This window comes from Crocodylus siamensis, chromosome 5 (assembly GCF_052110815.1).
Source record: "Crocodylus siamensis isolate JL-2025a chromosome 5, ASM5211081v1, whole genome shotgun sequence".
Lineage (NCBI taxonomy): Eukaryota > Metazoa > Chordata > Crocodylia > Crocodylidae > Crocodylus > Crocodylus siamensis.
The window spans coordinates 16,439,633-16,463,376 of record NC_143399.1 but is presented as its reverse complement, the minus strand read 5'-3'; the positions used below and the strand labels follow the sequence as shown (position 1 = coordinate 16,463,376).

Sequence of the window (23,744 nt, the reverse complement as noted above, 5' to 3'; positions counted from 1 at the left end):
TAAAATAGTGGACCTGGCTATTCAAATAGCACTTATTTGTCAAAGTGCTGAGCACCCAGTTGCTCTTCACTGACTTAAAGAGAAGCCTTGGGATGCTTGGAAGTTCTGAAGACAGCCTAAACATGGCTTTGGGAGCCTACTTTAGGGCAACAACTTTGGAAAATCCTCTGTTTGGTGTTTGTAGACAGAGATTCATAGATGCTAGGGTCAGAAGGGACCTCAACAGATCGAGTCCGACCCCCTGCCTAGGCAGGAAAGAGTGCTGGGGTCAGAGGACCCCAGCCAGATGCCTATCCAGCCTTCTCTTAAAGACCCCCAAGGTAGGGGAGAGCACTACCTCCTGTGGAAACCCATCTCCTTGCTGCGTTCCTCTAAAGAATTTGTAGGCAGCCACAAGATTACCTCTCAGCCTTCTCTTGCGGAGGCTAAAGTGATCCAGGTCCCTCAGTCTCTCCTCATAGGGTTTGTCCTGTAAGCCCCTAACCATACAAGTGGCCTCCTCTGGACCCTCTCAAGTCAATCAACATCCTTCTTGAAGTACGCGCCCAAAACTGGATGCAGTACTCCAACTGCGGTCTGACCAATGCTGTATAGAGGAGAAGTATCACCTCCTTGGTGGTATTTGTCATGCATCAGCAGGTGCATGATAAAGTGCAGTTAGCTTTGCTGATGGTTTCATCACACTGAACACTCATGTTCATCTTGGAGTCCACTATGACTCCAAGATCCCTTTCCACTTCTGTGCTGCTAAGAGGGTCACTTCCCAGCCAGTAGGTGTGCTGAATATTTTTGTACCCTAGGTGCAGCACTCTGCACTTGTCCTGTTGTTCTGCATCCTAGTGCGTACTGCCCACTTTTCTAACCTGTCTAGGTCTGCCTGTGATGGTCTCCTACCCTCTGGAGTGTGCACTTCACCCTGCAATTTCGTATCGTCCACAAACTTGGACAGAGTACACTTCACACTCACACCCAAGTCACTGATGAAGATATTGAAGAGTACAGGTCCAAGGACTAAATAAACCCTGTGGGACCCCACAACCCACATCCTTCCAGGTCAATACTGACCTGTCTACTACCACACCACAATTGGCTAAGCCAATTTGCCACCCACCAGACCGTGTAACATCTGTCACAGCCTCTTCATTTATTTATGAGAATAGGATGAGATATCATATCAAAGGCCTTGCTAAAGTTCAAGAAAATGACATCCACCTCTACTCCTGCATCTACGCATTTTGTGGCCCTCTCATAAAACAAAACCAGATTGGTCAGGCATGATCTACCGCTACGAACCCATGCTGGGTTTCCCTGCTGCATTATTTTTCCCACTGGACTCCCACAAATACAATCCTTCATAATCTTTTCAAAGACCTTTCCAAGAACGGAGGTGAGACTGACTGGCCTATGATTACATGGATCCTCCTTCCACCCTTTCCTGACAACAGGAACCACACTGACCCTTTTCCAGTCCTCTGGGACCTGACCTGAGAGCCACAAGCGTTCAAACAGCCGTGCCAGTGGTTCTACGATGACACCGGTCAATTCCTTCAGTACTCTTGGATGCAGCTCATCCAGGTCTGCTGACTTGAACACATCCAGTCCATTCAAGTGACTCTGCACCAAGTCAGCATTGACAGATGTTGGGCTGGTGTCCCTCTGATGCCCATCTAAGAACCCATCAGGAGACTTTTATCTTGAGCCCTATTCAGGAACACTGAGGCAAAAAACTCATTGCATAGCTCAGCCTGGTCCCCCCTGTCTGTCACTAATTGCTCCTTCTTGTTCAGTACAGATCCTATGCTGCCCTGAGCCTTCCATTTACTCTCTACATACCTAAAAAAAAGACTTTTTGTTGTCTTTAATGTGTGTTTCCAGTCTCAGCTCTGTAGTTGCTTTGGCCTTTCTAACTGCCTCCCTGCAAGTGTGGGCCAAGTAGGTATAATCCTCCTTGGTAGCTTCCCGCTGCTTCCACCGCCTATCTGCTTTCTTTTTTGCTCTTAGGCTCCCCTAGATTTCCCTGTTTAGCCAAGCAAGTTTTTTGGCTCCTTTCCCCGTTTTCCCTCATATTGGGATTGTCTTCCTCTGCGTCTGAAGGATCACTTCCTTTAGGAAAGGCAGAGTGCTTTCAGACTACCTGGGCCACCTCTAACTGAGCTTACGGAAGAAGCCACTAGTGCTTCGCTTCAAAGCATGTACTGGATTTTAAGTACTACACTATATGAATTCCTCTGCTTCTGGAAAACCACTGTACATCCGATGCACTAGCAACTCTTCCCGTTTCAGACTCCTTCTTTCCCACCCCCCATTATAGCTAGTCTTTTCTGTTTTTAAACAGTGTGATAATGGAACTGCAAATGCAAAACAATTCTATCTAAAGCAGAGAAGCACAAAGGATGGAGAAGAAAACTAAAAGTATGTAGATTATGCTGTGGCTCTGATTCAGCATTCTTTTTAGCAAAGCATGTAAGCATGTGCTCAATTTTAAGTATGCAATTATTTCAGTAACATCAGCGCACGCTTAAATGTTTAGCAAAACAGGGATGAGTGTGGCTACATATTTAAATCCTTTCCTGGGAGTAACTACTGCCGAAACTCAAAAAAAACAACCTGTTAGTGACAGCCTCCCTTGTTGAGTGGATTTTCTATTTAGCAACAATAGTATCCAAAATAAAAATTTTCTATTTAGTATTAAAATAGAATCCAAAATAAAAAATATTCCATTGAACACAATTCTCCTGGTGAGAGGATTAGAGAACACACACGACAGATGTTAGTTATACTGCTTAATGCAAACCTGGGAAGTCCTTCACTGGAATGCATGCTGTGGAGCATGGTCAAATAACGTAAAGAATAGCCAGGCCGCTGATTCTGAAGTCCAAGAAACAGGGTTATGCGCTCATCATTCCAATGTAGCAGCTTCTAACAAACTATATTTTGAGTTCTGTCCTAAAATCCAGATGTTTTAATGTGTGCAGTGGCGTAGTTGCTGGTGTTCTGCTAAATATCAACAGCCGTCAGCTGCATTAAGAACACAAGTGTTTTGGGGAGAGTCAGATGGGGAGGAGGGGAGATAGAGGGAGAAGAAGTGGAGAGAGACACCAGGAGGGAAAAATAAAGTGTTCCTTGCACATGTATAAGAACCTGCATTACTATATGATTTCTCAATGAATAATAAAAATTAAAAACTATTTGTCTTGTACTAGTTTTTCAATGAGTCCTATCTCAGTGTAAATCCACAAAATTAGTAAACAGAGGTCTGGTTTAAGAAATGATTATAGAACCAACTGCTCATACCAAACTTCAGCGCACTCCATAATAAAGTTATTCCCTTGGACCCTGCACGATAAGACCTCTGTCTCCAGAATTACATAACAGCAATAAACTACATATTGTATTGCCTGACATCTCTCACTACCCAATTAAAAGCCTAAATCCTGAACTTATTTTACACCTTTTCCCTCTAAATCAATGTTCAGAATTTTCCAGCCATATACCAACACATACATTCTGTCACATTTTAATCTTTTGGTCAAAAGATCCTTCCTTCCTTCTCCTTTGTGCACAAATACTAAGCTCTTTTTAATAAAATCTTTTAATAATCTTTTCCCATTAACCACTTTTTCCCCCACAATAGCCTAGCACGAATACTTTGTTCAAACTTTCCAAAAAACAGGCAAAACTCCATGGCACTGAAATGGCAAAACAGACAAATTTTTGGAGGAGAATTTGGTGCAAAATCTGCTATAAAAAGTACCTAAATAATTTGGATTCTGTTTGCTTACAGAGCTAAACAGCCACGCTTCCTCCTACTGTCATGCAATAATCCAGTTTTTCTGATGGTCTCTTCAGCCCAAGTCAGGATGCTTGGGTTCCCCTGCTCCCATAGATAAAAAAAAGTTTCAAGTGACACCATATGGGATCTTATGGGCTGATGACCTAAAAATAAATGACAACTACAGTGAAGGAGGTTTCCTTGAGCACGGTGAAGTGTTTAGACCAGTAGTTCTCTATCTTTTTACTCAAGGCACCCCTTGCAAAGTGCCAGTTTCTTAGTTTTCACTTGTTTTTCTGACTACAGAACAATGATACAGCAATTCTTCTGTTGCAAAGAACGCAGAAAGACCACAACAGGTCACAACGGTTTTAACACCCTGGATTCTTATTTGAAAACTCTAGGTTTATCTTTGTGAATCATGTTTGCACACCTAACAGTGCTAAACACTGCTGCACCACCCTTGAATGGCACCCTGCACCACCCTTGAATCACCCTAGACTGTTATACAAGATGATCAGGAAAATAAGAAAAATAGACATAAAATAAATTTTCTATGTAAAAAAGGCCTGATATACTCAATTTTCGTTACAGCGGTGCTGATCTGATATCAGACTGATGTATCAATGCACCTCTAGACAGTATTTTCTTGTACACAGTATGCATCTTGTTCCAAAAAACAGATGCTGGAAATTGGAGTGTGCATTATATGTGAGAAATACAGAAGAAGCAGTTTCTGCTGTTTACCGTGCAAAAGTTAAAGCAAAATCTGCTAGGACCCCCAGGGAGTAGGACGATGAACAAGCTTGGCTCCCTACCTGCTGCTACTCAGTTACTTACTACAAGGAAAGATCTTTTTAGTTCATTTTGCCTTTCAAAAACAAGGTGCATATCTTATACTGTGCAACACTATGCAAGAAAAGATTACAGCAACAGCTAGGTACTATAACAGGCTACCTGACAAAGAAGAAATTGTAGCTGCTCTCATTTAATAAATGACATACAGAAAAGTGCCAGTCACAATACAAATGCTTTGCAACTTACAAAAGAGAGAGAAGCTGCTTGAGGAAGGGGAGAAAGCTTTAAGTATATACAAATGGTCAAATTATTACCAGCACAAAATGGCAATGCAGAACACACAGACCTCGGTGTTAGCTCAGTTCTAACCCTACGGCTTCTCCCAGCGAGCTAGCTGATCACGACAAAACAGCACTACTGTCACAAAAGCTCATCTGTTAACCTTAACACTTATGGTTGCTTTACACTTGAAAAAAAAGAGTCATCCAAAGTAGCATGAATTTCCCTGATTGTGGATTTGAATTGTCTCACAACTGTACTGTTATTACCAAGTTCAAAAATACGAAGTCCAGATAAAGCAGTAGGATGGAGCTATGACTGAAATACCTGTTTATACAAACGATATCAGGATAAAGATTTTGAATAACGGATGCCTAATGTTAAGCTCCCAAATACGCAGGCATTTGAATGGGTCCTTATTTTCATAGTTCAGTGGGAAATTATAGCTAATCAGCACTTCTGAAAAATCAGGCCACTTACGATCTTAACATGAAAATTAATTGAAATCTGAAAATTTTAGCCAGGACCATTACCTGGATAGAGATACAAATCTTAAATCACCAATGTTTTTCCTATACTTGGAAGTGAAGGCCTATTCTCCTCCTCCAGCCTTCTGTAAAAAAAATAACACCTAGTGCTGCATTACCCAGCTCAGCTTCTTCCTTTTAATGAAAGGATTCTGCCTGACAAAGGAAATAACCAAATTCTGACAGCAGAGCACAGAACTAGATCCCAGACTCACATTTTAGGTACTAGCTAGCATACTGGAATATGGAGGTGAGCTGCCTTCCTGATGCTCCAGGCAGACAGCTTGAAACAAGCCTCTCTGACAAATGTGAACTTTCTCACCCGCCTGTTCATCACACAGAGGTGCTAACTAAGAGCCAGCAATGCCCCATTAAATGTCAATTTGACATAATATTCTTCTGTTAGTAGAAGAATGTTAACAGCAGATGAGGTGGGAAAAGGAAGACAAGCCCATGAACTGGAACTGGGAGGGTCTGCAGGCAAAGAAATGCAGAAGAATTAAAGGAAGAGGGGTGCAGGCAAGAAGTAGGAAAGAAAAAAAAAAAAGGGAGAAAGAAATGAAACACTAATATCCCAGAAATCAAAAAGTGAGTATTTCGTTCCAGTGAAGCATGCTAAATTTGACTTAAAGCACTAGGGGCCAAACTTTTGTTAGGCATGCCACAAATTAACTCAGCACCCTCCACCAGTGCCACTTTGACCCCCTTTCCTTGTTTTCTGCTCTCAGCCCTGTGCCTCTAACCTGCTCTACTTTCTGCTTCCTTCACTGTGCTCCATGCCTGATGTTCTGCTTCACTATCTGCCCTATCTGCTACATACCACACTCAGAGGCTGCCCATGCCACTTGTGTTACCTGTGCCACAGGTTGGTTACCCCTGACTTAAAGCATTTAATACATAGCAATACTAATGAAACAATGCTTTTTTTTTTTTTTTTTTTAAATAGGTCATATTTTCTATTCCTTCTTTCTATAACCTTCCATTGCCATTTGTGGAAAGGCCTTGGTAGATGTGGGGAATTACGGGTGCATACAGACATTTGGGGAGTTCAGGTCAAGTTAAAAATGGCCGCCCAATCTAAGTTAACTCGGGAGGGGGGTGGGACAAGCAGGGGGCAGGTCTTGGCAGAATCAGGAAAAAGCAGGCTTGGGGTAGAAATTGGGAAGGCTCCAGGAGGAGCTATTTTCAGCTCCCACCAACCTCCCCCACCCCCAGACAAATGAAACCCCCACGCCATCCCACCCACCCCTCCCCCAATCCTGACTTACTTCTATCAGCTCCCAGCACCAGTAAAAGCTGGTAAAATAGGCACAGGGAGCGGCTTGAGGGATGGGAGGAAGAGGAGTTTGATGGGCTCAGGCAGGGCAGGGGAGGGGGCTTTGCTGGTCTATGGGGAGTGGGGGATGGGCAGGGGGGCATAAAAATAGTCCAGTGCCTTAGGGTGGGGGGAGGTCAGGAAAAGTGCAGCCTGGGCTTGGGGCCAGCAGCTGGGCTTTCCCACACCCAGGGATGTACTGAGAACTGTTCAGAAATTCAATCAGATTGGTCTTTCCAGACCTGATCTAAGTTACACTGCCTCAGAGGTAGAGTTAACTTGGATTGGATCAGCCAGTTTTACACCAGTCCAAACTTTCTGAACTTCTATCATTCACAGTTAGGTCAATCTAAGTGTAAGGTTCACACTCGGGCAAACTAAGTTAGATGGGGTTGCCATTTTTACATGATCTAATTAACCTGAACATCTGTATGTACTCTATGTATTCCATTTATCCTGTCCTTAGATAATAATTAAACATTTAATTTGGTCTTCTTCATAAATTGGATGAGCCTGATCAAACAATAGCAAACAACCAACTGGGAACTACCTAACAAATTCAGTATTATTTTGCCCACTAATCAGTTGGAGAGATTGCATTTTGAGTCTCAGGAGATTCTCTCGAAACAAGACCCCCTCACCACCACCTTCTGTATTTTACGAGCATGGTTCCTACTGATTTTCTTAACCTAACTGTGGAGAATTTCTGTATTAAAACCATTTCCAGTCCTGTGTTTTCAGCTTCCAAGTTACTTCTAAGTTAAGTTGCTTTATTGAAGAAAAATGTGGAGTAAAAGTGATACTTAGGAAAGGTGCCGTATTACCAGTATTGATGACTGAAGTCTTTAAAACAAAACCAAACTAAATTTTAACCTTCTGAAACATGCACAATGAAGCTACAAGTTGCCCTCCCATGTTTTGCCCCCTGCTGAGCATTTACATTACTGTTGATTGTTGGCTCTTATCACTAGGAGTTGAGAGGGGAGCAAATTCTCTGTTCTCATCTAATTCTTGATCTTTTGTCCTGAAGCTGCCAAAAAAAAAAAAAAGGTCAATTAGCTCCAGTATTAGTATTCTGATGTGGGCATCCTGTCTAGTCCAAGCTGGCTTGAGACTAACAAACTTACTACATCCAGACCATTGAATTGGGAGCTAACAGTTTGTTTGTAGCCATCTGAGACCTAACTCCATTGAGGTTTTGACCAGTCAAAATAAATACAAACAAGTGAATTTCTCCCCAGTTCTGAAACTGTGCCTTAGTTGTGGGTTATACTGTGTCTGGACATTTAAGTACAGTTAGTAATTATATTTTGTTGCAGTACTTCTTTTCCTCTGTATAATAAATGTGAGTTTGTTACTTCTACAAAGATAAAGACTCACTATCCTTAAGAGCAGAATTGGTTTACAAATACAGCTTGCATAACTTGGTCAACACATTTCATCTCAACCCTACCCTTCCCTTCCTAAAAAGGCTACTTAATTCAATCTGGGTTTTTGAATGGAAGAATACTCAACTGCACTTTATGACAAAGACCAATCTCCCTCATCACTAGTAACCACAGATATAAGAGGGAAGATCAGACTCCAATAAAAGCAACCACCAAACTCATTGAGGAAAACGGTTATGCTGTTACTGGAAACCAAACTCCCTAATACAAGTGGAAAAACAAACAGGCTTGATAAGTCCATTATACCATACTAGCAAAGATGACTCTCCAGACTTTCAAAAAATACATATTTGAGCAACACAAAACCAGTAACACTCCCCACCAAAAACCGTTTCCATTTTTACCCAAATAATGCATCAGTTCTCAGCAAGTCCAATCTACGCAGCAAACAGCAACACCAAAACATTGTATCCTTTAAAAAATACTTTCTAGAAGTTTCATAAGTGCCAAGTTTAGCAAGTTTCATTAATGTCATGCATACAATTAAGGATAGCAACAACAACAACATTATCACTATTATGATGTTTACCTTTGTACAAGGGCTAGCACAATGGGATTCTGGCACCTACAAGCAAACAAACAAGAGCCAGGATAGGACTTCTGTCTTTCCCCCTTTCCCAGTGCACACAAGTCTTGCAGGTAACACCCATTTGCATTAAAAAAGCACTTTCATCCTAACCAATTGCTTTTTCCTTCTCCACAACATAACTGAAAGTACAAGTAGCCTTAGCATGTAATACTTACTCCATCATAGAGGGTGGAATAGTACAGCAGTCTTGGATTGCAGTCAAGGGCGAGGTCAGATGAGCTGTATATGATGCTTCCACTACCTGTTTGTTACGATTCACCACATCCAAGTAGCGGTTAAACTTCTCACGGATTTTTTTTGCCAGCTGGAAACAAAATTAAAAACCGCTGAAAATTAAGTCAAAGACACTGTATTATTCTTCTGCCATGCTTATGAACAGTTATCCCAGTTTTCTGATTTAAAATCCACATTTTTCCATGATTGAAATGGAACACCACTATCTTGCATTTAATCGTGGAAAAAATGTGAATTTGGGGGTTACTTTTTTTTTTTAAACCAAAAATTGGGGATTTTTTAATATCAGAGAAAACCAGGATCCCTGCTAATGAGCCTGTGTTAAAAGAAACAACATGTCCTGATTAAAATGACACTTTTTATCTTTATTAAAGATAAAAATTCTAGGCCTTCTTCATCATATCACTTCATTTTCACAGTGTAGGAAGCATGAGCATCATATCAAGTCAAAAGACTGAAAAACTGACCAAGAAAGCCATCAATTTAATATGATGAAATATATCCCCAGTCGTACAACGTTTACCCAACACTGTCACTTTTCATGCATGTATTTCATTACATCCAACTCTCTATTAAGGCAACAAGCATCTTAGGAATTGGTTGAAGCTCTTAGTAGTGCTACTTTACTTCCACCCTAGTCAAACACCTCAATTTGTTCTGAGAAGAACAAATAAAGACATGATGGAAATCAAAGTAAGTAGGCCAGAAGTATAAAACATGAGCATGGGCACCTACATCCATACAAGAAACCCAATTTACAGAGATGTCAAACACCCAGAAAGCAAATCAATTTCAGGGTCCTTTGGGACTTGCCTGGAGTGTTTGTGTATGTTGGGAATTGGAGGAGCAGGATCTACCCTCTTACTAAATTAAGGTGTTCAACTTTAGACACTCTAGGTCCAGGTATTCTTTCAAATTCAATAAACAATAAAGCAATGAAATGCAGCAAACAATATTACCAGAAAAAAAAAATAGGATTTGGAAGAAACAGGTACTGGGCTTTTTGCTTCAGTATACCCTAGGTAGAGAAATGACTTGACAAAACCACTAAAAAGACTGTACACCAAGAAATGCAATTGGTTGCTTCAGAGACCCAAGACTGACAAATGCCTTTCCTAACTATTATTAACAGGACTTTTCATCATGATTTATTTCTTTATGTGAATAATGAGACCCATACTGATAACAGCAGTTACTTTGCCTCCATTGTTCCCATCAAATACTACAACTCAATTACAGGTCTCCAAGGAGCACAGTTTTTAACAGAATGTTGTTCAAATGAAATGAGTGGTTGAATTATAACTAATTGGTTTTGTAGAATGATTTATTACTAACACACCAGAGGACTATTAATGACCTTCTCCAAGTTCTGCATCTAACACTATTAAAGTGCTTTCAATTTTGGGGTAGTAACAGAGGCAGTACTCACTTTTTCTATTTCCTTCTTTTTGCCTGTGCCCTTCAACACATTAAAATGTAACATCCAAAATACCTGATCCCCTTAAACTTTGTGACAATTCAGACAAGCCAACATTTAAAAATCCAGTGTCTAAATTTCATGTCACAATACTGGAGCAACTGAAGCGGCTTTAGTCAGCAAGCTCTGTAGAAACCAGACCTTTGAATCAACACATCATAACCTTCAGTTCCATATTAAAAGTTATGGGGAGTACAGAGAGCTTGACTCTGCTGATAAAAAAAGAACCACGAGTTTCATTAACAGTAACAAAATTAATACAAACCACATGTAAAAAACAGTTACATAAGGGCACTTCTTTAGCATCATCTTTAGTTACACGAATACTGTATGTAGTGAGGTTTCTGGTACAGAATTTACTTCGTTTTGGTTTCATTTTGCTGTTCCAGATTATGTAGTAAGAAACCCATGCCCTTATGGCTTCTATCTCTCCTTGCATCCAAAGTCTACAGATCTGAGAAATCCGTCTGCAGAACTGTCTTTATTAGGGGTGTGTGAAGCGGGCAGTATTCGATTTGGATTCAGCCTGATTAGGGGGACAGTGATTTGATTCACTGATTTGGATCGCTGTCCTGATTCAAGTCCCCTGAATCTGAAGATTCGATTTTGATTTGGAGAATCAGCGATTTGGCCATAGACACAGCTTTATATGTTTATATGTTTTTTGTATGTACATCGAGGTACCAGGCATGGCTCGTGAACGCTGAGATGGCAGGTCGGATAGAGTGTCCCATGGGAGCTTGGCGACAGACTGACCTCCCCTCGCCTCGGCGATCAACCGTGGGAGGATCCTGGGTGCCCCAGACCCAGGAGGCACCAGCTGCCAAGCTGGGGAGCAGTCCCCTGCGCACTCTGCAGTGGACCTGGAAGTAGATCAGAAGTACTTATGCTTCACTTCTAGATCTGCTGCCGAGCGCACAGGGGACGCCCCTGCCCATGCTCCTGTGGCATGCTCCATCTGCCCCACCATCTCAGCACTCACAAGCTGCACCCGACACCTCGAGCTATGTAGAAAAAATGTATAAACCTGTGGCTATGGCCAAATCATTGAATCTCTCTGAATTGATTCAGAGACTTCTGATTCAATTCGGAGAAATTAATGGGTCTCCTGATTTGATTCAGATACGGAGACTCGGCCACCAAATTGGACCGAATCTCCTCCAAATTGAATCAGCAATCAAATCACCACACAACTCTCATCTTCACCTCCAAACATGGATATCCCATGGAGAAGCTGAGATTCAGTTACACTCAGTCCTTACACAGCTACTGCCATCAGAGAATCTCAAAATGATTCTCACTCATCATACTTGTAAGCTATCCAACATCCACTTTAGTGAAGAAGCATCAGCAAGTCTATTTTATGGATGAAAAGCTGGAGACACGTATAGGAATCACCCAGTTCTTACAGAAAAGTGTCCTTGAACTGTCTTCTGAAGTGATGGGGCATTATGGAGCATGAGATAGACTGGGAAATCTAGAGAGGCCTGGAGCCAGATGGGTTTAGGGTGGAAAATAATAGTTCAGAAATCCAGATCAGGCTCAAAACCTTCCAGCTTCCAAGGAGAGTGACGGCAAGAGTGTGAAGAGAAAAGTCTGCTGTAAAGAACTAAAGAATACCCAGCATTTATCATAGTCTGTGCCCCTTTCATTCCAATACAGAAAACATGCCAATGGCAAAGCATTTGAGAAGAAAGGATTACAATGACACAAATGGGAAATTATTATAGGCTGTTAGCTGTTTCAGTTACTGAAAGATGCTACAGCATGGACCTAGCAAAAGAAACTCACTTGCAAAAACATTGTTCTGAAAAGCAGATGTGGAGGGGCCTACGCTAAAAGTCTTTCCTGCTGAATAGATGGCATGTTCCATATACACCACCACTTCCTGCACACAGTAAAGTAAAAATGTATATTGATTGTGCCATCCTTCTATCTGCCATCACACAAAGACACTATCAGGTCATAAGAGGAGGACAAAAGCAACCAAGAACACTTTTTAAAAAACAGCTGTTTACACAATATAATGTTTGCACTTTTTTTATTCAAAACATCAGCAGGATACTAAGTGCACTAAAAGATAATACTAACTTCCCACTGATAAGCTTATGTAAGCAATGTTAACAAGCTCTGGATAACTGTAGTAGGCAAGCAACAGGTTAAACCCGAAGTTTTATCTCTCAATTATTTGAGAACTTCAAAATTAATTTTAGATTAAGTTTAACAAAACTACATTGATATTTCTTCCGTTATCAGCTTCGGTAGAAAGTAAAGCTGCTTATGAACCCAGTTACTAATTACCCCAATCCCTCATGATTGAATAGAAACTCAAATAGCAGTTGCTCCTGCTCCCAGTAGCATATATATTTACACAAATACTCTAAAATCTGTCTTAGAAGAAGATCTTTAAGTTTGCCAAGTCTGACACAAAATTTTGGAGACACCAGAATTGAAGTTGCTTGTTTACCCTTCAGCTCCCTTATATGCACACATTATGACTGAAGGCTAGTTTTTCCCCAAAGCCACTGCCTGAATCCATGCACAGCGTGCACCTCATTTACTGCAGAATTTGGAAAGTGTATAGACAATGAAGCATGGACTACAGGAAAAGAAAGGAACATAGCTGAATGGCTGCACTGGAGAACCATATTCCCACTGCTTCTAGCACACAGGATGCGTCTACAAAGCACAATACAGTACAGTACCTAAATTAGCTCTGGTACCATCAATGTATCAGCATGGTGCCCAGCCCTAGTTAATATATCCTGCTTTTCAGTGCCATATTAACATGGCTATGCTGCTTCCAGTATTCAAGTTAATTCTGCACAGTACTGAACTATGCTAGCTAAATCTACCCAGTGAATGATGCTAAGCAAGTCACCTAAACTGAACATCTCAAATACATGATCTGGAGTAGAAGCCTGGTCTCAGCCAGGCACAGAAGGAACTTGGACCTGAATCTCCCATACGTCAGCCCCCAAAATGAGCAGGATCTAGGATTAGATGTGCACGTGTGCGCACACACAGCCCACTTGATCCTTCTCAAAAAAGAAAAAAAAAAAGTTTGTTTCTTGTTCCAATGCAGAACAAATATAGTTTTCAAAACCTTGAACAGTTGCCATGAAATGGAAATTGATGCTCTCGGGTGACAGTCACCGTCACCAGTTTAGGTCTATTTCTTTCAGACAGCCAATGTGTATAATTTAGTTACCAGGCAGGTTAGACAACACCACCTGTTTCTATAACAGTGTTGCCCATGTGTAATGCATTTCAGCTGGCACTACCTCTACTGACAACGTTTCATCACCACATCAGTGATTTTCTCTTTAATTTTCCCAGAGATATTTTGCTTATTTGCATATTTCCCCAGGGCTTTTTAAAGCTCCTTTTACCTCTAAGATTTACATCTCTGAAGTTTTCTTTTTGGGGGGACAAAAGGAAAGGAAAGCTACAGAACACATTTAATTTATGGCTGTATCTTATAAGCTAAGAAATTTTTAATGTTATACAGACTCTATTTAAATTATGCATCAGTGAACTTGACAAGCATGGATGCTATAACAGAATTACAGCACGGGATTAACAGATAAGCTTCTAGGAAAGTTTCACGTGTATGTTGAAAAGTTTGGCTAAGATTTACTTTTCAAATTCCTTTTGCAAGTCATAAGAAGTTAGTGCAACACACTCTCATACATGCTCCGTGCGACCTTTAAGCTACAGTAGGGGTCCAGGAAGCCTCGTGCTCTACAATAGCTTCCCCTATCCAGTTCATTCTTAAAGGACTCACTGCTGCTCTCCATACCCAGAACAGTACACTGGAGCCACAGGAGAGCGGTCTCTGAGTAAGAGCTTCAAAATCAAAACCACCATGGATTAATTATAAATGGATGTTATTAAAGACTCAAGTGAGCCTCAGTCTCCGGATGACAGCGATAATGCATGCTTTACTAACTGGTTTAAGATCCAACACCTGTCCCTTCGCACAACTAGCTGTTTGTTCAAGAGACACTTGAGGATTTCCATCTCTCAGTACTGGTAATTTCAGCCCAACACTCACTCTAGGAAAGCCATTTCTGGTGGTTCAAGAGATGCCTACACTCACCCCCTTGAAACCTCTCTGGGAATAACCTAAAATGAAACCATACAAGAAAGTGTCTTTTACCAGAGAATCTCAATGTACCCTACAAACATTATATTTTGGTACTCTTGGGAACATATCCCCCTGTCATAGCTATAAAGACTGAGCAAGGTACAATGTCATAGTTAATTATAATACCCAAATATTCAACTTCCACTAGACAAGACAGAGATATCATTCTTACTAAAATCCACAAATTAAGCTGATGTGAAGGACAGCCACAGCCTTCAGACTGACATTATACCAGTCTCTAATTAAAATGGCAGAGGGCTGTGTACAATACACTTATCAGTAGTTATCCTTTTACAAATCAATAAAGAAAAATGGTATTGCTTGGACCATTATTAATAAGGGCTGACAAGCTAAACACTGTTCACTTTGCAGACCATATGGAATATGTGTTCTGTTGCTCAGTAAGGAAAGTCCATAATCCAATAACTTCACCAATAATGCTTTTAATTTATGCTTCTGCCTTTTCTTAAAATAATTTTAAAGGCTTTGTCTAGCATTGGGGGGGGGGGAAGGGAGAGGAAGAAGGAAGGGAATCAACCTGCCATTGCAAAATTCTACCTAACATGTATTTGAATGCATGGCATGTGCTGTTGTAAAAGACAAAAAATGCACAAATCTGAGGCTTTTTTTCTACTGGCAGTCCCATGAAGAACAGCTTGGGTATTAAAGGAAGGCCTGGATCTTTTAGCACAGATAAGGGATCTCTAACAAAAGGTCCCTATTGCTTTTAAAAACATCAGTATGGAAAGAGACATTTGGTTTCACCCACGTTTGTTTGTTTGTTTTCAGCCGGGTAAGGTTAGACACTGACTGACAGTATTTAAAGGTCAGGTCATGTGGACATGCAACCTTCATACAAGGCACCAAAAGGAAATGGATGGCATCTAACAATACAATTCTTCTTACTGAGGGGATGTGGTTTTATGAGTTATGTGATCTGTCCTACGTCAGTGATAGTGGCATTCATTTTTTAATCTCTTTCACTGACACTTGGCATTTCAGGCCAAAAGGAACTATTATGTTAATGTAGTCTAACCTACAAGTCACAATCTCTTCCATAACTTTCCAAATCCAGCCCATTCCTTCTGGCTGAACTATAGCAGATCTTTTAGAGAGATACCTATTCTAAATTTAAAGATTTGCAGTGAGAAGGAATCCTTTATTTCTTGTATCATTAGTGAGACTGCAAAGCTGCTCTTTAATATAATTAATAACATGCTTGCATCAAGTATTCACCCTGGGGGAAAAGCCAAAGTATCAAGTACATGATTAGTGCCTGTAAAAGGGTGCTTGTCTTATAATTGGGTGGAGGAAGGGAGAAACACAGATCTAGATAAGTGCAACTAACCCATAGCTCATGAAGCTAGAATGTAAATTTATCTTTACAAGAATGTAAATTTACCTGTAAAGGAAAACTTGGAGAAGTTAGGAAGCAGCCAGAGACATTTTGAAAGGGAAGCCTTAATTGCATTGTTTGGCAACTGATAGAGAAAGATGAAGCCAAAGAGGCTGGCCCTGGAGCAGCCTTAAAGAAGGAGTTTTATATTCCAATAGGATAACTGCTATCCTCCTGAGAATCCAAAGGGTTATGAAAGCCAAACAGCTGCAGGTAAAAGCAGCAAATGAAAGACTAGTAGTGATGAAGGAACTCCCAGATGCAAGGCCCAGCACTGCCAGGCTCTAGTTGGGATGCAGTGCAAGAACCTACTCACAAAGAATCCATAATCTAAAAATCTAATGAAGAAAGCATAAGCTAGCGATAACCTGGGATTTTTATTTGGTGGGTACATGTTATTTTATCATCTTTTGTCTTGCACTAGCCAACATGACCTAAACTGGACATTGGGTCTCTGAAAAAAAAAACCCTAAAACCCCAAAAACCTAGTTTGCTCAAGGTCCAGGAGAGTCACTCAGTATCCAAGTTGCTTTTGTTGAGGGCAGCACAGCATTTGTATCCTTTACTAAATCTTTCAAACTAAGGCTCATATCCTGTCTTGTCACACAGTAAATGTATTTGGAATGCGGGAAGCCACGCACAACACCCCCCCCCCCCATTTCATGGAATATGAAGTCAAAAAAGGTCGAGAGAGATAACTGTGCTACAAATCTGAATCCATCAATGCCATTTATTCCTTATTTCTGCCCTCTCTTGAAAAAATGCTGGATGTTAAAGACAATACCTCATTTTCAACTCTTGTGAAAAAAGCAGTTCTCACAAGAATTCAAATGAGAGAAACCAAAGTATTTAAATACAACCACAACAATTTAATTATGTCTCCCTCAGTAACTATTTTGTATGTTCCCTTGCCAAGTTGTATCTGACACCATTTCTTAACTCACAGCTGGATTTAGGAAGGCTACTCCTGCCCTATCTGATGACAGGCTGGATTGCAAACAGAAGATTTGGGGAATGTCTGCTATCTATCAGCTGTTAGTTTCCACAGAATACAATGCCAACACCTTCCCAAGAGCTTAGTGCGATGGTAGGTCTGACATAGCAGCATGTTTATACAACAGTGACACTTTCTGACCCCTCTCAGAAGTCAACTGATGCAAGTTGCTACCTGTAAAAATGCTACTGCTACTTCAATAATGCACGCAAGGAAAATGCCTGTATCCGTGACCTCTGCAACAATGTCCTAGGAAATCCTTCCCAACCAGATGTACTTGTGTAATTTACAAAGTTACACACTTAATACAGCTTTTTTCCTACTTTATACGAAAAAGCACTAAGAGCTCCTTCCAGTTGTGCAAGATCACAATTTCACTAAACATCGTAACTATAAATGCCATGAAATTCATGGAATTTGCCAAGCTCCGAAACCAGAATCAACAGCAGTGTAAAGCCTATTTTACCCTAGCATTCCCAATGGGCAATCACTATCCAGATTAGTTTTTAGGTGGAAGCTAAAGAAGAATAGGGAGGAAGGAATGTGTTTTGCATCAACCCGAAACATTTTTTTCTTTGGTTTTCTTAGATCAATTTTTCTTTGTCTGTTTTATCCGAAAGGAAAAGGTTTTGCTTCATTTCACAGGTTTAATTTTATCCTTACACAAGCTTACTTTTTTTTTTTGTAGAATGAAAATAAAAATAATTGTCCAAAATGTCAGAATGTTTAATGCTGAAAAATCTGAAATATTTTATTTGTTTTGACAATTTTCCTGATAATGTTGAAATAAAAAGTTCTGACTTTTCTCAACCCAATTTATCGGGTCGTTCAGGGCAAGGAGAGGATGAATTAAAAAAAAAAAAAAAAAAGAGGATTTGTATTTGGATGGGGCAATGCAAATGCAGAACATCTTACTACCCCCACTTCCAAACTGTGCAAGCAATACAAGCGGCCCAACTCCTCTCTGCTATGCAAGCAGAACAGCCTCCTGCCTGGCTATGGGCACACAGCCTGGCTCTCCAACTGGCACACCACTTCCAGGGGGCAAGAAGCAGGAGCTGGAGGACTGAGAAGCCTAGAGACCCTGGATGCCACAGCAGCAGGAGCCATAGGGGAGAGGTAGCTGAGCAGCAGCCTGGGCACTGCAAGTTAATCCCTTGGAGGGTGGATGGCAGGCTGCAGGCCACCAGTTGGACAGCTTTATCCTAATCCACACAGTGGTACTTGTACTATGGAATAAGAGTGTCCAAACAGGAATAGGAGCAGAATAGCTGTTACACTTTTAATTCAAACCTTAACTATATTTCACTAACTTCTCTAATAATTTTTTATGCAGACATGATCATATATTAAACTAATTAAACAAATCTCAGTTAAAACTGTACCACCTTGGATTCTAGAATCTCATTCTCTTTAATTTCCTAAAATCTGAATATACCCACCTCTCTTATCCCAAATCCACCTATCTGCCACACTGCCTGTATAAATTGCTATACAAGCCACTCATTTCAGAACTTCTTACCACCTTCTTTAGATTCAAACTTCATTTACAGGGATGTCACTCAGACTACATCCCTCAATTACTATGTATATACTTGGTCTGTTTTCAAAGAGGAAAAAGGTACAGACATCTCTATATTTTAAGAACACAAATGGTTCAAAGTTTAAAACTTAAAAACCACTCTTTGTGTGGCACGAAGAAAGCTGAGCATATTAATTGTTGGCCCTTAAGGCCAACAGCTGTAGCTTTTCACTTTCTCAATTTGTTGGAAGTCATTATTTACTCAGTTCATTTTTTTAATAACAATTCAATGGCCTGCCAGAAAAATTCCCGGTTGACTTAAAACTGTAATTAATTGCCTTAGGGTATCACTTGGTAAGAAAATGTTAATGAATGACAAAAACTGAATGAGGGATAGAGGATTTAATTTGCTTACATTTTGTATGCATGTGTTCAAGATGATCCAGTTGGATGTATTGCTCGTGCTCCTAAAATTCCAGTTATATTCCTTGCGATTCATTAGAACTAAAAGATCTAGTTATTAACCAAATAGAAGTGCTTAATTTTTCTTCTACCACTTCAATGCTGAGCTTTTAACACAGTAATTCTTCTCTATTGGGTCTCATTTTTCATCTCTGACAGTTAAGAATTCATCACACTACCTACAGTGTTTAGACATTTACTTATATCTCCTTAGAGTTAATGTGCACATCCGTGACCAGGGTATAAGCAAATGCCTATTTTTTTTTTTTAGTGAAGGCTTTAAAGAAGTTCCAATTGAGATTCTGAATTTTTCCAAAAATGGGATTTACTTTCAAAAGCCATCTGATATGCATAACTTGTCCTGCATGCCTTTTTTGTTGTTTGCAAACCACCCAGAAATGGTTGCAAAAAATTATTACTCTACATTTAACTTAAAGCCACCAAACCCTTCTTTAAAAATGTCAAGACAGTTTAAGATCTAAATCTTAAAAGCTACGTTGACAATTGCCCCATTTTGGTCATAGTGCACCATTGACCATGTTTACATAGAAATAAGTCTCCTTACATTGGCTTTTACAATAAACCAAATTCTTTTTGTTACTCTAAAAAACAGGGTATATATTTTCAAAGTAACTAATTATTGTTAATTGCTTTCAAATTTTGGATGCTCAACTTAAGACACCTTGTGGCTTGAATCTCAGAGGAATGAAAGCTGAGCAGCTTTTGAAAAAAAGGAGACTCTAATATGGTATCCTAATTTGGGTACCTAAAAACTTAGTGCAAAACAAAGCTATTTCTCTCTTTTTCATAATCTTGGTCTGTATAAAAATAAACTTGTTATTTATTTTAACTGGATGAAACAACATCATCCAACTTTTCTGGATTTTGAACAGATGGTCACTTTCCTGTAATCATTCAGAAATGCCAAAAATAGATCACTCTGCTTCCACAGACACTAGACAAAAGAAAAATGACCTATACACTGCATTTCATAAAACACTTCTATTCATGCTATTGTACCTCCAGCATATTAAAATACCCTAAATTTCAAAACACATTTATTTAACTTCACCTCTTTCAATGCGTTATTCTGTTCTAACATCCATATGATTTTACAAAAAATTACCTACCATCATTTGTACTTTGGAAGGATAAAGTTTTTCTTGCCTTCCCTCCCCCTCCCACCTTCAATGGGAGGAAAGCAAATGTTTCTCATTCTCCTCCCCCTCCAATTTTGGGCAGCTTACACAACAAATTAAGTCCATTGCCTTCAAGGAAAATGTTGGGGTAATATGACTGGCAGCATTCCTGATAATTCTAGACAATTAACGATGCAGACAGTTGCTACTCCTCATTACATTAGGTTTAATATCATTACAAGAGATTTTTGTGCACAGTATAAGTATCACTGAACCTTTCTATGTGTCCCCATAGACAAATATTTTCATTTTCTTGTACTATTATGGAACAGTAGCAAGAACTTTTGCATTCTGGATGCTTGCATAATATATGGGTACATGATAGGAATGGATGCAGCTGAGCCAAGTACACTGCATTTCTAATTAAAAAAAAGAAGACAATACACCTTGGTGCTTACAATACCACTGAGCTAACTACACTAGAAAATGTCCTTGGGTCTTGCTTGGGAATTATTTTGTTTCCTCCACAGTTTCCATGGTTTCTCTGGCAATGCTGCTGAGTAGTAGAGCAATTACATTTTAGAAAGAGAAATAGTCAGGTGGCTTAGGATAGAAAATTATAGTTTTACTTAGAACAAATGGATTTCCTAAGTTCTAATATTAACAAAAAGGGTTTTATTTTACCTTACTTTATTTACTTTACAATGTGTTTCACTGAAGAAAAACAGGAAAATAAATCACAATTAGGGAACTAGGCAACAATGAGGTTTACTTTAGACAAATGAATGATAATGTACGAGAAAAATCAGAAGTACTCAAACATATAAGTGGGTTCTCAATTATCTGGAACCACTTCAGCTAAAACCCACCCTGCACTTAGCACATTATATAATGAGGAACAGCTCAAAGCCCTACATTCTGAACTCAAAAATTCATAAAAAAAAATCAGCACTGATATTAGGGAAAAGAGAATAGTACTTAAAATAATATAATGGCCATCATGTCAAATGACAGCATATTCCCTATCCTCATTACTGAGCTCATTTCTGGTCCTTTCAACACAAAAAGGGTAAAGCCATTGCAGTCTAGTGAATATGAGGGACATTGTTAGAGGCATGAAAAGTCTTACGCACAATTTAGTTGAGGGCCAAAAATGGAGAGATAACTTTGGTGATACACAAAGTGTATAGAATAATTACAAGTAGTAAAAAAGAAAGTCCGCCTATCATATTGATCCCATCTTACATTACAAGAATAGCTGGATTCTCCATTTAAAGGAAGGGCAAACATTCACCAACAAAAATGGAATTCTGTTTTTATAACATTCATTTAATTTTTGGAGCCAACTGCTATGAAATATTGTGGAAAAGAGATTAATATATTTCATGAAAAGATAGATGTTCATAATTGTTGATCAGGCTCGAACATATACAATCTAACCCTTGAATGACAGAGGACAGAAAAAATCCCTATAGAGCATGTTGTATTATATAATATCCATCTATTTTCAGTTGTAAGAGTTTCAAGTTATATGAGACACTTTTCAAAGTGTGGGGGTTTTAATCTGAAAGTCAATTTGTAATCCTGAATCACTAATCATACTGGCAAAAAAACTGTGTGCCAATATATTATCCTACCTTAAATGTTAGCTCAAGCATAGAAGAGGGTTCTTACAATTGAGTATTTTTAAAAGTGCCTAACAATTCTAGGATTATTCTTTTTTTGTCTTCTGCATAGCTTCTCTACTCTCCTCAATGAGTAGCAATATCTAATTGGGAGGAGGCATCAAGTGGGGTTCCTCAGGGGTCTGTCCTAAATCCAGTATTGCTTAATACAAGAGTTGTCAACTGGGAGTATGTGTAGCCCCGGGGGTACTTGAGAAGGCCCTAGGGGGTGTGTGTGTGCAGGCAGAACGGAGCACCGCCACACACCACCCAGCCAGCAAGACGTGGGGGCCAAAGAAAGCTCGCATGCAGTGGCTGCCACCGCCCTGCATTTAGCTGTGCACTCCCCCTCTCCCCCCTTAATGATTTGGATGATGGGGTTGGGTACACACTTGGCAAATTTTCAAATGATACCACACTGGGTGGAGCTGCAGATACTCTGGAGGTTAAGACTTAGATCCAGAATGCACTGAATAGGAGAAATGGTCAGCAATCAGTCAGATGAGATTCAACAAGGACAAGTGCAAAGTCTTGCATATGGGGACAGAATAACTGTATGCACAAATGCAGACTAGGACTGACTAGGCTGCAATAGTGCAGATAATGACCTGGGAGCAGACCATAAATTGAACATGAGCAATATGTTCTTGTTGAAAAGAAAGCCCAGAGCATACTGGGTAGTATTAACAGGACTGTCACTTGCAAATTAAGGGAAGTGATTCTGCAGCTCTATATAGCGCTGGTGAGACTGGAGCACTGTGTCTAGTTTTGGGGCCCTCACTTCAAGGATGTGGACAGATTGGAAAGAGTTAGCACAGAGTAACAAAAATGAGTAGGGACCTGAGAAGCAAGTCCTATAAAGAAAGGCTGAAAGAACTACAGTTATTTCATCTGGAGAGAAGATTGAGGGGAGAACAGTCTTCCAATACCCAAAGGGCGATTATAGAGAAGACAGAGATGGGCTTTTCTCAGTGGCTTAAGGAGACAGCACTAGAAGCAATGGCCTCAAATTGAAGCAGAGGAAATTTAGGCTGGAGATTAGGAGGAACTTTCTGACTATGAGGATGGAACAGGCTATCTAGAGAAACTGGGGAATCTCCATCCTTGGACATTTTCAAGAGCAGGATGAATAGACACTTGGCTAGGATGGTTCAGTCATGGTAGAACCTGCCTTGAGCTGGGCCTGGTCCCTTCCAATCCTACTTTCCTACGATCCTATGGTCCTACAATACCATAACCCTATCCAAAGCTAATGCACTGGCAGAGAAGAACTTGACAATTAATTCCAAAGCCAAACTTGCCCAGAGTTTACTGACCATAGCCAGAATTTTAAGTGGCCCCATCTCTTTCACTTTTTCCCCTGGAGAGCAAATCATGGCCAATTGTTTTTTGTAGTTTAAAACTAGTATTACTTGGAATATTATTTTGCTTATCTGCATACCAAATGTAAATGAATAAGCTTATGCAATGTAGTCAAATGCTCCTGAAAGAGTACAACATTGGTTCAGACACCAAGTTAAAAATTACTTGCAAGCTTTGAAGACAATTAATTCTTCCTCTGGGAAAACTCTGTTCTGAGCCAGTTTTGTTTTTTACTGAACATTAAAACTAGTTTGATGGAGGTCATGTTACTTGCTCAAGGTCAAGTCAGTGTCTTTAACTGGAATCAAAAGCCAGGTCTTTATAAGGCAATGCCTGTCACTAACAAAATCGATCACATGCAGCATGAAGATGGACTTTAACAAATTAAAAGCATAGCTAGAAATTTAGTATTTTCTAATTAATCTGATTCTAAATACAGTAACTGTTTAATACCCCTTAATAGATTAAAAAAGAAATAACCAATGTTGTTTATTTCTAATTTTTATATTTATATTCAACAGAAGATTTGATGTTAGGGTTTTACCACAAACATATTTTCAAATATATTCTTTTAAAGAAATTGATTAGTATTTGAAAGCTGCTATCAGCTGTAACC

At 39.8% G+C, this 23,744-nt stretch overlaps 1 protein-coding gene across 4 annotated transcripts in view; it reads right to left on the bottom strand.

Moving 5' to 3' along the window:
* The window catches only part of CACHD1 (cache domain containing 1), a 176,989-nt gene that overhangs the window by 82,069 nt on the left and 71,176 nt on the right, over nucleotides 1-23,744 (bottom strand). For 2 of the 4 annotated variants that reach the window (XM_090046918.1, XM_090046916.1), the window contains exons 3-5: nucleotides 8,884-9,032; nucleotides 8,669-8,704; nucleotides 7,632-7,721 (exon numbers count right to left, since the gene is read on the bottom strand). In XM_090046918.1, coding sequence (XP_089903044.1) covers nucleotides 7,632-7,721; nucleotides 8,669-8,704; nucleotides 8,884-9,032 — 275 coding nt within the window. The remainder of the gene's footprint in view (nucleotides 1-7,631; nucleotides 7,722-8,668; nucleotides 8,705-8,883; nucleotides 9,033-23,744) is intronic. The other 2 variants (XM_090046917.1, XM_090046919.1) reach the window with 2 other exon arrangements.